Source organism: Pygocentrus nattereri, chromosome 4 (genome assembly GCF_015220715.1).
Source record: "Pygocentrus nattereri isolate fPygNat1 chromosome 4, fPygNat1.pri, whole genome shotgun sequence".
NCBI lineage: Eukaryota > Metazoa > Chordata > Actinopteri > Characiformes > Serrasalmidae > Pygocentrus > Pygocentrus nattereri.
This window is the reverse complement of record NC_051214.1, coordinates 27,993,809-28,007,208: the sequence shown is the minus strand read 5'-3', so window position 1 is coordinate 28,007,208 and position 13,400 is coordinate 27,993,809. Positions and strand designations below refer to the sequence as shown.

Sequence of the window (13,400 nt, the reverse complement as noted above, 5' to 3'; positions counted from 1 at the left end):
GAAAGACGTGCGAGACGCATGTTCAATAAAACAATAAACAGAACTATGCCTAAATATATTATATATATATATATATATATATATATATATATATATATATATATATATATATATATATATAGTCTGAATGTAAGTTTCTAGAAACATCTACATTTTTAATTTTGGCTCATTTATAAAAATACATAGATAAATACATAATTAAAGAAATAAGTAAATGCAATTAGCTGACTAACAGAATCTTACTTGACTACTTCAGTCTTTCGGTTCCCGACTCTGATCCTGGAATAGCCCTGCTTTGCATATTTCAGTGTCTTCTAAGCCCACACTCACTGAAGGATCTTAGATCATCTCATCTGGTAGAGAGTGTTCAGTTTTCAGCTCGCTCTACCATTTAAGAATTATCTCTGTGCTAACATGCTTTTGGGAAATCCAGCCTAGTTCATGAACAAATCAACTGTGGTCCGTTAAAATCATGGGTCTCCATCTGTTTCCAAGGGAATGAAAACACATTTTTATGAGGAAATTCGACATCAGAGCCTCCCTTCTTCTTCTAGAAGCACATCAGTGCTGTACTGACTGCATAAGCTGTCCGTTTTAACAATTTCCAGATGGTCATATTGTTCTTACAACACAATCTGGTGCTAATAATGGCAGATACCCATTAAAATAACAGCAAAGCAATGCATTTGATTTTGGTACATGGACCGCAGAACACACTTTTTGGGGTGGGGGTGGGCATTAGCAACCCGACAGGTTAAATTCAAATTGACTCACTGGATTAAATTTGAACTTGGAATAAATTAAACAGATCAATTATAAACAAGCAGAGATCAGGTACGTGTTATGTTTCTTGCTTTGGTAATATATCAAGAACACACATGAGTGAGAGATCTGGATTTTATACAATGATAGGCTAGTAAGTTTTAAAAAAAAAAAGGTAGTTTTTTTTTTTTTTTTTTTACACCACAGGAGGCAAACGTGAAAGGTACTCAGTCTATGCCTGTCTTCCTGCCAAATTTCTGATGAAAAAAAAAAGCATCAACATCTATAATTTAGTGTACTTTAGCCACTGTAATGTAAAAACCAACAGAATCAAATTAAAAAGACACAATCACAAAAAATCCAGATTCTTATATGGACTCTAGAAAGCAAACTAGGGGAGAAAGCAGTCGAAAATGTGCAGGGCAGAGCTACTCAAGAATGAGTGCTGGGAACCACTAGCCTAATCCGTCACAGTGCTTGAAAGTTAGACTGGGAGGGGAAAGGTACAAGCAAACTGACATTGTTGATCATCAAGTGCATGATGGATTTGGGCATCAGGTCTCGGATGCTCTTGTAGACGATGCTCATGTAAGAGTCCACCAGGTTGCGGATGGTCTCCACCTGCCTCTCCAGTTGAGGGTCCATGGAGAAGTTCTCCGTCTGCCCTGAGGTTTCGCCGTCCACCTGATGAAAGAGAGGAATGAGGGAAGGTGTTGAGGAGAGGTAGATGAATGTAGAGGTGGAAAGAATGGAGAAGCAGTGAAGGTTACAAGAGATGTTGAGAGGAAAGAGAGAGTGATGGGGAGTAGAGGAGGCAGAACCCAAGACAGTAGCAGAATGACAATTTGAGAGTATAAGAGACACAGATAGCAGAAGAGAAAGAAAGAGACAGACAGAGACCTTTGTTTCAACATCACATGATGGGGGTGTGGTAGACTTGTGTCAAAACAAATTATGGGGAACCCTGACAGATCTCTGACATCATTTAGCAAGTTCCACCAAGTCAGAGAAGGAGGGGAAAAGAGGATGAGGGAACAAATGAGAGAGAAAGAAGAAAAAACACAGAGAGAGAGAAAAGAGAGAGAGAAAAAGAGAGAGAGAGAGAGAGAAAGAGAACGAGGAAAGTAAAAGGAGAGGGGGCTGATTAGAAACAGAGATTGGCGCCCCTCCCTCTCCGCTCCTCAACAGAGTGACACAAGAGCTGAGGAATGCAGGCAGCCTGCTGATGGTGGAACAGCCGGGAAAGAGCCAGCAGCCTAAAGGCCAAGCAGCCGACTAGGGGACACTAACTCAGAGAGAGCAGACACACTCAGAAAGTGTGAAGATAGGACATACAGTATTGTGCCAAAGTCAAAGGCCACCCTTTATTTATTTAATTTATAGTTAAAACTGCCGTTAATTTCAAGATGATCATTTTTCAGGAGATATTTCTGAGGAGTTTAGACTCTAAATAATAAAAAGCTAAACAAGGGGAAAACAACTACGTAAGGCCAGCCAGACCACCAAACTGTGACCATCATATAAACAGCTCCTAAAGCTTTCATCTTTGAGAGGAGAACATCAGACTCCATTCTTGCTTCAGATCTGAAAAAAAAAATCCACAGAAATCCTTGAAAAAGAATTCGGAAACAAAAACACTCTATGAAACACATCAGATAAGTCTAAAACTGGAACCCAACTTTTACTGCTACCTGTAAAATCAAAGAGCAGGAAAACAGGTATGTAAATGTCTGCTGCAGTTATAGAAAACAACACCTGTGTACTAAAAACAAGACAAAAGAATAACACAATAGGCTTGTATTTAAAGGCTCTTTTGTCTTTATGGGAACTGCCTATGACAATTTGATATCTAAGCTAGTCAGCTCCAGCTGCAGAATGGCAGCTACAAACAGATGGCTCACATATAAGTGCCTTTCTCAAAACATCTTTTGGTTAAATGTAAGTAAAGAAGATACTGCAAAAGGTAAGAAAAACTGTAAAAAGTGGTTTATGTAAGTTACATCAGCATAGCAATGCAGTTAGAACAAATACTTATATCTGAATGTTTGCTTTCTTTTTTTTTTAACATGTTTTGAAAATGTCAGCTGCTCAAAGTTTGTAATTAATTAATCTTGCTACATTAACATAGTTAAGAATGTATTTTCCTTCTCCTGAAAAGTTACTATTTTGGAGATGAGGTTACGTACATACAGTGACAACATATAGAATGTTCCTTGGAGTAAAACAGTACAAAGTGCTTCAGAAGGGTCAGGTATGTAAACGTTGTTTTTTCAGATTAATCTCCAACACAGTATACAACATAGAGAACAGAGGCTCTGATACCGATCTTTCAAACTAAAAGACACCGCTGTCCTGAACTGCTGTATACAGCATAGGCATGGTAGAGGTGGGTGACATGAACTCAAATTTATAACACAGTATTTTCTACTATTCAGACGATAACGATATCCTGATATAAAAAAAAGTTTCAAAAAGTTAGAATAGTGACAGTAATAATAATAACAAAACTGCAAAAAATGTTTATTGTTATTACGTGTACTATTATTCTTGTCACTGTTGTCAATGTTGTCGTAATTATTATTATTATTAAAAAGAATAACATCAGCAACACCAGCAAGTAGAAAGTATTCCTCACTGTGTAAAAACACACTAGGAGCTTTTTCAGTTTGGAAGAGGTTTTTATTCGTTCTCTCCTGCAGCCTCTCATGAACCAGGCTTAAAACGATTTCCCAATCACAAGCCAGAATGCTGTCCAGGGTAAACAAATGTGCAGTGTTCTTTTAGGAATTATATTTTTAATGAGTAAAGTGACAGATCTGACTGTTCATTCCGGCGCCGCTGTGAGTGGCAGCCTTTCCAGTAGCTCTGTGTTTTGTGTACTGTTTTTGCACTTTTTTTTTACTTGTGTATATTACTTGCTACATTTCCTTCAGAATCAATACAGTAAGTGAGTGTCTTGTCTGTCTATGTGTCTGTCTGTCTGTCTATCATTCATTTGGTGAAAGTTTATCAGTAGAACTTTATTGCTGTTCAGCAGCATAAATGTGTATGTGTGAATGACCAGTGCATGTGAACTGTAGCAGTCTGAAACTGGCCCAAATGTGTCCAACAAAAATGTCTGACACAGGGTGCAAAAACAACATATGTTTTAAAATAGTAATATATTAAGTAAGTAGTCCAAACAAAGACCTTCCACACAACTGCATTATTTCTACTTGCACTGCACTTCAGGGGAAACCATGAATCTGGCAACCCTGAGTGACTGGGAAAAATGGAAAGCCTTGTAAAGATATGTGTGAACACTGTGCAGTGAGGCTGGTAAAATGATGCTTCATGCGAGTGGTACACACCCAACAATATACTCACTTGTGTTTTTTTTTGAGGTGTTCATGCTTATGTTTAGTTAATCTCTGGGGCAGGGCTGTTTGTGCTCACTCTGTATGGCAAAATTCATATCACGAGAGAACATGATATCAGTATTCACTTTTGTATTGATACACCGTCCACCCCTAAGGTATGGCATGTAAATGTATTGCTATTGTCTATATTATTACCATTCAAACTGACAGACTGATCCTCTGTCAAGCTATTTTAACCCATAATGCTCTATTTACATCACTAGCCATTTATAATAGCTCCAATGCCAGTGGTCCCGAAAAAAATAAGAATTAGAACCATTTGTCACTGTGTTTGTACACTGTGAAATCAGACCTCTGCATTTAACCCATCTGTGCAGTGAAACACCCACATACATGCACGCTAGTGAACACACACACACACACTAGGAGGCAGTGAGCACACTTGCCCAGAGCAGTGGGCAGCCCTATCCACAGCGCCCGGGGAGCAATTGGGGGTTAGGTGCCCTGCTCAAGGGCACTTCAGTCATGGACTATTAGCCAAGGGGATCGAACCGGCAACCTCCCAGTCACAGGGCTGGTTCCCTAACCTCCAGCCCACGAGTGAATTACAGTATGCACATTAGGGGTGGGAATCTCTTGGCACCTCACGATTAGATTACAATTCAGAGGGCCGCGATGTGATTATAAAATTATTTTCCCGTTCCACCTTAAATGGTGCCGCATTTACATTCGGCGCCTCAGTCAGAATTTAAGGTGGAACGGAAAAGTTTGAACAAGAAGCTGGAGAATAAGAAGCAACTTCAGCCTCGTAAAACAGCCGAACGTTGAGAGACATTTTACAATAAGCTGCTCTACTTCTGTGAAAAAGTTTTCTGGCAGAGATGGGAGGAAAGCGGCTATAGCTGAGCTAAAGCTTAAATCAGAGCAAAGTGAGTCTGTGTATTCATTCAAAATTTTTAGCATATACTAGGACATTCGCACATACTGAGACATACTGGGCATTAAATGTTGAGGCTCCCAAGGTGGTCTGATTTTTGTTAAAAGGAAAAAATGGCTCCTCTTAACATTTGGGTTGTGACTCCTGACTGAACCTGGCTTTTAATGCAGATGGAGCCGGTCGAATTTCTCACTCAATCAGTAGAGTTTTTGTTATGTGCCACCACAGACTGTCCAGGCGCTGCACTTACCCACTTCCAAGTTCCACCCTTTGATTTCAGCCAACATTACGCTATAAATTAAATATTTAGCAAATAGATTTTTGACATTTGTGAAGTGATTCAGAATCATTCAAGCCTGCATCGCGATGCATCTAAGAACTGATTTTCTCCCGCACCCTTAATGTACATACTAAAATCAAGTAACTTTACAAACATTTTTTCAAAGTAATTGGCAGCATAGAATATCGTACCTAAACTGAATTGGTTTTAATACTTTAATGTACTGTGAGGCTGTATTATCACTAAGACTAAGAACCGGTATCAGAGACTAGGAGGACTAGCAAAAAAAAAAAACTTCACCAGGAGTTCCCTAGTGTAGGGTGGGGAGATGGATTCTTACTGTAGTTTTCTCAGGGTAGACTCCAGCACGCAGCAGAGAGGCCTTCCAGCTGTCCACCTCCTCCTGTGTGTCACACGCCAGCTCCAGATGCCTGTAGTCTTTATACACGTTCCTATAGCAACAATAAGCATGTAGTCAGACTGTGGTCATGGCAACATTTGCACTTATACACAAACAGGACAAACTGGAACACGATCACAAAATCACATGTCCATCAGCGACTCAAACGCCAATTAGTAGGTCGTCCAGTACACCTGCCTCCCTTTTGTATCTATCAAGCCAGCTCTCGTTCACCTCAACTACCCATCCTGTACTTGTTTAGTTGACACCATCCCCTGGGTACCTCTCTAAACTTTGACAAAAGTTAAACTTGAACCTTTCTCCTCTTTTTTTTCTAGGGATGCATCAAGGTTTTATTTTACTTGTGCACACTCGCTTTTATCCAGTGCACTTACAATGGCAGAAGACTGTAGCAGTGGGCAACATGGCAAAAAAAATGAATACCATGATACATCAAGAAACACAATACACAAGATGTGCTACATTACTTTTTCTGACGTCTGACATACATTGGAACAGACAACAAAGGTTAAAACTTTTACAACACTTAAAAAAAAAAAAAAAAAAAAAAACGGTCGTAAACTATGAGCATGACATTTATTTAAAACCTTGCATACTGTGCTGCACTAAATACAATTAACCAAAACTAATCATGCTGAATCTGTAAAGTAGCATGCAGTCAGTCACTGTGTTAGAAGTACTTATGATATCCATTATATGCTCTGAAAAGCATACTGTGACACACTTTGGCAAAATTTATTGCAATAACAATAAACATCATCATAATGTTCACTCACACACCACATTTGGTCTGCACGGACATAAATTGAAGCCTGAACCTAACCTGCACCCGCAACTTTGAGACCCAACCCAACATGGTACTGCTAAATTTGAAATCCGAACTTGACCCAAACCTGCTTGCAGTACTGCAGAATGGATCTGATATATTACCAACATTTCTTTACCACTGATGTTCTGGCTTTGCTTCATTCACATTTGCAGCCTTTACAGGGCATTTAACCAGCATGCACATGTTCACAATTTCCATAAGTCCCGTCAAACAGGATGTGATGTGTGATGGATGCTGTCCACCTTTCTGTTTCTGAATCATTAGAAAAATACACTCTTTCAACATTTTACTCTCATAAAAGCTAAAAACAGTAAAGCCTAAATCCTCAGAAGAGTGTTTGCATTACTTTTCAGTAATTCCCACACATGCTAGAAGCAACACAAGAATAATAACCAATAAAACTTACAGAGTAGATTAGGGATGGATGGATATGGCCAAAAGTCATATCATGATACTTAAAGACATTTTCATATTATGCAATACGTATCATGATATTGTGACACACAGATACAATACACTATTAGAGCTGCAACAAAATCATTTTAAACAGAACTAATTATGATCTCTTTTTAAAGAAACATACAGTTGGTCAGTGATCTTTAAGTAATGCTATATATACATGACTTGCTCAGAAAAGCATATTCCTGGGGGCTCCTGAGTGTCTTAACTGTTTAAGCACTGGCCCTATCACCAGAAGAGTTTGATGCCTGGTGATGCTACAGCCGTCCATGGCTGGTAGTCCAAGACAGCACAACTGGCCTTGCTCTCGGGGTGGATAGGATGGCTCCCCCGCTTCTTCCCATCACACAGTGCAATGTGAGCCAATTCAGGCATCTGTTATATAATGTAACAGATCTGGTGTTTGGTGCTTTCCTCCAAGCCCCTTGGCTGTCCAATGACGTTGTATGAACAGCAGTTTGAAAAGATGAGGTGGTGCTTCACAGGTCTCGGAGGAAACTTGTGCTAGCCTTCGCCTTCCTACCATTGGTAGTATCGTATGACTGGGGGAGTCCTAACCAGTGGGTGGAATTGGAGATGACTAAATTGGGAAGAAAATTGGGGAAGAATCCAGTAGTGATAAAACACTGTCATATTGCCTACCTCTAAAATACATATATTAACAGAGCTTGAGAGAGAGAGAGAGAGAGAGAGAGAGAGAGAGAGAGAGAGAGCCCAACGATTATATGGAATAAACATATGACACATAAAAATTCACTAGGAAACAAATCAGAATCTGACACAAGCTTGCTGTTGTATATAAAAAAACAGATTTTTTTTCTTGGGCTCCATCGGGCTCGAGCTGGACAGCCAATATCTGACCAATAATTATGATATTTTCCCATGTATTGGCAAATAACATACTGGCTGCTGATATATCGTGCAACTCTACTTGTTCCTTCTTTCACCCCCATCTCACTCCTCACTCAAAGTCTCTCTGTTTCTCTGGTTTAGGTCTGAGAAGGAGAGGCAGGAATCTGGAGTCCAGCTCCCTCCATCTGTTCCACATTCCCCCTAATGACTGTGTTGTTCCTCTCCTCTTTTTGTCCTCTCCTCTCTTTCTCCCCCTCTGTTTCTGTTGTTTGGCTTTGTTTTGCCCATGGGGCATGAGACTGTAGGGCTGCTCCATGCTCTGCTTCATTCTGCACCTCATACCAACGTCGTAAAGTAAACAGGACCTGAGCTAACAGCAAGAACACACACCTAGCAAAAGCAAGAACACACCTTACCACACATCGCCCGCATTCACTCACGTACGCAAGCGTGTAAAAATGCACACACAACTGCCACCCATCTGCATCTGTACACATGTGTGCACACATCAATGTGCGGCCAAACACGTACACACTTTTGCTACACAAAAATACCCCAACAAAACCACACACCACAAAACCACATTTTCACATACCCCAAAGTCATAAAGCTCACCTACAAAACATTGTTTTAGTGAGTCCTGTTATGACCCAGTGGTATAAACCTAATTAGCTATTACTTCAATTGCACTCCTTTAAAGCTGCCTACACAACTTGGTTGTAACCTTTGCCATGAAATGCAATACTACTCATCACTCACTGACGTTCTTGGCTATCTCTGCCAGTGATGATTATGCACTGTTACTTGACCTTTTGGCACACACTATGGGTCCGAATTACCAAAACTTAAAAATACATCTTATAAATGTGTTACTATGTGCAAAAACAACAAAACAGTCCTTGATTAGCCAAGGAAAATGTTTTGCAGCGTTTCCGGAGCGCGCTGCTTTTTCTGAAGTGAAGGCTTAAACATGTGCTTTCCTGAACACGAGCAAAGCTCTACAGGGCAACGTGCCATCACTTATGAAAGCCAAATGATCACCCTCTTACACACACACTCTTTCCTCTTTCTCACACCAGTGTCATTTGGAGGAGGAGCATCCACACTTCTTTAAAGCACTAATTTGCCTGGAAGTTTATTAATTTGTTTTCCAAGAGCTATAGATGTCATGAAGCCACTGAGAGAAAATTTGCTTTTTGCATGTTTCTATTTAGCTTTGAGTCTGTGTAAGTATGTGTGTTTCTATGTGGACAGTGCTGTAGCTCAGCCCATCCGGATCCCTTCACCTCTCCCTCATGCCAGAGTAATGTCAGCACCCTGGCACTGAAACCTCTGCCCTCTGACATCACCACTGGCACTGAGATGGGCAGGGGGAAACATTACAACATGTGTGTCCTTCTGTACATGAGAAAGAGACCGCGAGAGAGAGAAGCATGTGTGAGAGAGGAAAAGAAACAGAGCAAGAAAAAAAAAATTGCCAGTTTTCTGCTGGTTGCTATGCGGCCCAAATGTTTGGGGACGCCTTCAATTTCAGTTAACCCTTAAAACGCAGTGTTCACATGGCTATCATCTAGGCAGTGCTGAATTATAATGAAATACATGAAATGATATTGCATAATCAGGACATAAAAAAAGAACCCCTATATTAACCTTGTTAATATATTCAGTATATATATTCAGTTCTGTATTCAGTTACAGAAAAAAGTCATATTACAGGGTTACTTACAAGGTGTTAACAGGGTAAAATTAAAACCACTCATAAGTTACTTTCTTGCTTGTGTTTGTGTCTACAAGCTAGTTTTATCAGCTAACTACAGATTTTGTCATGTGTTTTTTTTTCTTTTGCGAAATTTTATTACGCCGCAATGCAAGGGGAGCAGAGAGACATGGACACAGGTGAGCTGCTGTTATGAATGGTGCGGTCTATATTCCTGTTGGAAAGTAAGACATTAAAAAGTGTTGAAAAGTCTGATAGACTAATATTGACCGAAAAGCATAAACAGTTTGCTCAGCTAGGAAATTCATGTCATTCCTGTAAGTGCAGTCTGAAGGGCATAACACCTTGCATGACAAATTAGGAATGTAAAGCTAAGCTACTCCAATATTTCACTTTCATTTTCCAAACTATGCAAGCCTTTCTTGAAAACTTGACTTCACCAGAGTGTTTAATGACATTCAAATAGACATACACATAGCACAAATAAAGACTATTATGCATCAGCTGCATTGTTTCTGTGCACTTCGGTTTATCTTGTGCTCAAAGGTTGTTCTACTGCTGAATTTTACATATAATTATTTAAAAAGACAAGTAATCCCAAAGTAACAGGTAATCAGATTTTGCTGTCTGTACCACAACACAGTCTCCCACCCAGGCCTGCTTCTAGGCTTAGTAACTCAGAAACAACTTACAGACATTGTACACGTAACTTAAAATGGGGGGCCTTACTGTTTCTAACTATGGCTATAACTAGCGGTGGTACAAATAAGCAAGACTGTCTCATTTAGATTTTTGAGAACTCTTGTGTTTCAAACAAAAGTTTTAAACAGTTTGAAGGACAAGTTTTCTGCGTCACTATATACTGGACTCAACACTCTACAATCACAATGAGTCAAACCTCTGTGGCTTATGCATACAAGAATACTAAAAAGCTGGAAATTCAAACTTTAAAGCTGAGAATTCTCACATTTCTTTTGTTAATGCCATTTGGAAAAGCAATTGGGAAAGAAAAAAAGAGAAAGCATTTGTTAGGGAGAGAGAGAGAGAGAGAGAGAGAGAGAGAGAAAATAGAAAGCATTTAGGGTGAGAGAGGGAGAGGAAGAGAGAGAGGTTTGTTTTTTTATCTTTTTGGCATTTTTTTTGTTTTGATTAGTCTTTTTGGCATTACAACCCTTTGGTTTTACTTTTTAGGATGAATTCATTCTCATTTACGTGGTTTGAATACAGGCTACGTTTATTTTGCTTATAAAGGGGCTCTATTCTATCAAATTCTAAAAGTGAATGTAATTTGCTTTTAAACTTAAACTGATGGCATGTGATGTTAGGTCGTGTGAGAAACCGGTGTTTCAAAACTTCCTATCAGATTTGATCAATTGATTAATTAATTAACTTGAATGAATTTAACAACACAGCTAGCTTTAACTTACAGAGCTACCAGAGAACTGTGAACCTTTTCTGCTGCAGCAGATCTTTAGTGCAATAGATCAGCTGAACTAATAATGAATTGAATACATATAAGAAGTTTTGATTTAAATTAATTTTTTTCCCGCCAATTTTGATGTGTCCAATTCCATCCACTAGTTAGTACTTCCACAATCACATGATAACACTAGCAACTTTTATTAATTTTAAGTAACAATAATTTAAATAACCATTAATGAATTAATACCCATGTCAATCTCAGTATAAATAATTTCAAAAAGTATCTTAACCCTGAAGAAAATATCATAAAGTCTGCAATGCAGAGCTATCAAAGAATATAGCCACTTTACATTAATCACAACAGTTCTATTACTATATACAAACAATCTAATCTAGCGATATCTACAAAACACTGCTAAAAAACATTTTATAGTCTGTACATGCCAAAAAAATAAGAAAGTTTAATAAAATATTAACATGGCATATGTGACTCGCTCATGTAAATACTTTTAAGGATAACTATAATGCTGTAACTATAACTAACCAAAAAATGAAATTCATACACACAAAATAAGCAGAGGGGTCAAATAACCTTCAAAATAGCTATTTAACAAAGCAGCTGTTTTCTAATACTTTGGGAATATACTTCTCAACATGGTTTCATGTTCTGCAAAGTGTCTTTCGTGATAGGGAGAACAGGTTTTATCTAAATAATAATTTGACAGCACATATTGAAGCTCTTCTGGCCCAAAGCTGGACTAAACACACAAAAGGTTTAAGTATCAATCACAACAAGGGGATAAAATACATACAAATATCTGCACTTACTTTTTTTCTTAAAATAAACCTTTTCGGACTTTAATATATTAAGTTGTTGCAAAAGGAAAACATGCTCGTTTCTATTAAAACATTTTAAAAATGTAGATGTCCTTAAACTTCGGACAGGCAGTTTAACCTGCTTTGTTCAGATGGGCAGCGAAAATCTGATTTTTTGGCATAACTGAAATAAGCAGGATTTTATACACCTTATACAACAAAAAAAACCACATAAAATCTGAGTTTCTGCAAACAAATTCGATCCGCATTAGAATGTTAGGTTTTAAATCTGATTTAAATTTCTGGAAATGCTTACTCACTTACTGGAGTGTACCATGTGTTTTTTCCCATCATTTGGACACGGCGGTTCTTGGCATTAGAATGTGAAACAAAGAAGTCAGTGGTGCACGTTCATATACTGTAGCATAAACGTGGAAAGTTAAGCTTTTAAACAACTTTAAAGTAACATATAAAAATAAGCCTGTCTCTGACTATTACTGGTGGAGCTTATGGTAGAGCTGACTGCTAGAGCCCAGAGTGTCTAAAGTCATGATTTGTTCATGCTAAAATGGTAAAAAGTGTAATACTGCAGTGAAATAAAGCATGATTGTTCTGATAGCTAGTTACAGTTGTTATGTTACGGTACACATCAACATCCAAGCTCATAAATGTGACAGGATTGCTGAGTTTTGCTTGCCCTTACATAGTCTGCACTGTTACTACTGCAACAAATGTAGATATATGAGCAAATATGGTCTGACTATACAAACAGGATTTGTTCAACTGTAACTGGAAATACAAACACTAATCTAAAAATCAGATTTAAGAAACAAATCTAATTTGCTTTGCACTGTGAACAAAGCCTAAATGTTAGAGAGGGCGAGTGCAGCCTTGCTGTAGTGAGTATCTTCATGTGTATGAGTGTGTGACACAAACAGAGAAAAGACCGACAGAGAGAAAGAGAGAAAGAGATAAAAAGAGAGGAAGAAATTCACTGATCTGCGTGAAAGCAACTAACCAACAGGACTGCAACATATGTGGTATGTTTACAAATCCGTTGCACAACTCTCTGTGAAACAATGCATGTTTATTGGAGTGTATTTGCTTACCACAGCATTCCAACATTTCTCTAATTAAGTAACTAATCAGTCCCAGCCACACCCACCCTCAGACATGAAGCTGCGTTTCTTAAGAAAAGAATCTTGGAGAGACTGGGGGTGGGAGGAGGTGGGGGTGTGGGAGACGAAGGCCAGGAATGTGTCAGTGTGTCTACCACACTGCCTGTGTGTGTGCATGAGAGAGAAAGAAAGAGGAGAAACTGAGTGTGACTAAGTGTATAGGATGTGGTGGCCTTTGCACTGGTGTAATGAGTGCAGGACAGTGAGAATCTAAATGGTTTCAATTAAAATGAAGTCGATCTGCACCTACAGTTAGGTGAGACAAGTATACAGACTCTTGTTTTTGTTATATAATATACTTCTATGCATACATCCAAATTTATGCACAAGTACAAACGACTTTTTAATAGAGGAGTTTTGTGTAGAGT

At 38.7% G+C, this 13,400-nt stretch overlaps 1 protein-coding gene across 4 annotated transcripts in view; it reads right to left on the bottom strand.

Annotated features, from left to right (window-relative positions):
* Window positions 1–13,400, bottom strand: part of dnm3a (dynamin 3a) — a 61,642-nt gene that overhangs the window by 7,795 nt on the left and 40,447 nt on the right. For all 4 annotated transcript variants that reach the window (XM_037537419.1, XM_017688800.2, XM_017688814.2 and 1 more), the window contains 2 exons: window positions 5,679–5,790; window positions 1,282–1,446 (listed from right to left, as the gene is read on the bottom strand). In XM_037537419.1, coding sequence (XP_037393316.1) covers window positions 1,282–1,446; window positions 5,679–5,790 — 277 coding nt within the window. The remainder of the gene's footprint in view (window positions 1–1,281; window positions 1,447–5,678; window positions 5,791–13,400) is intronic.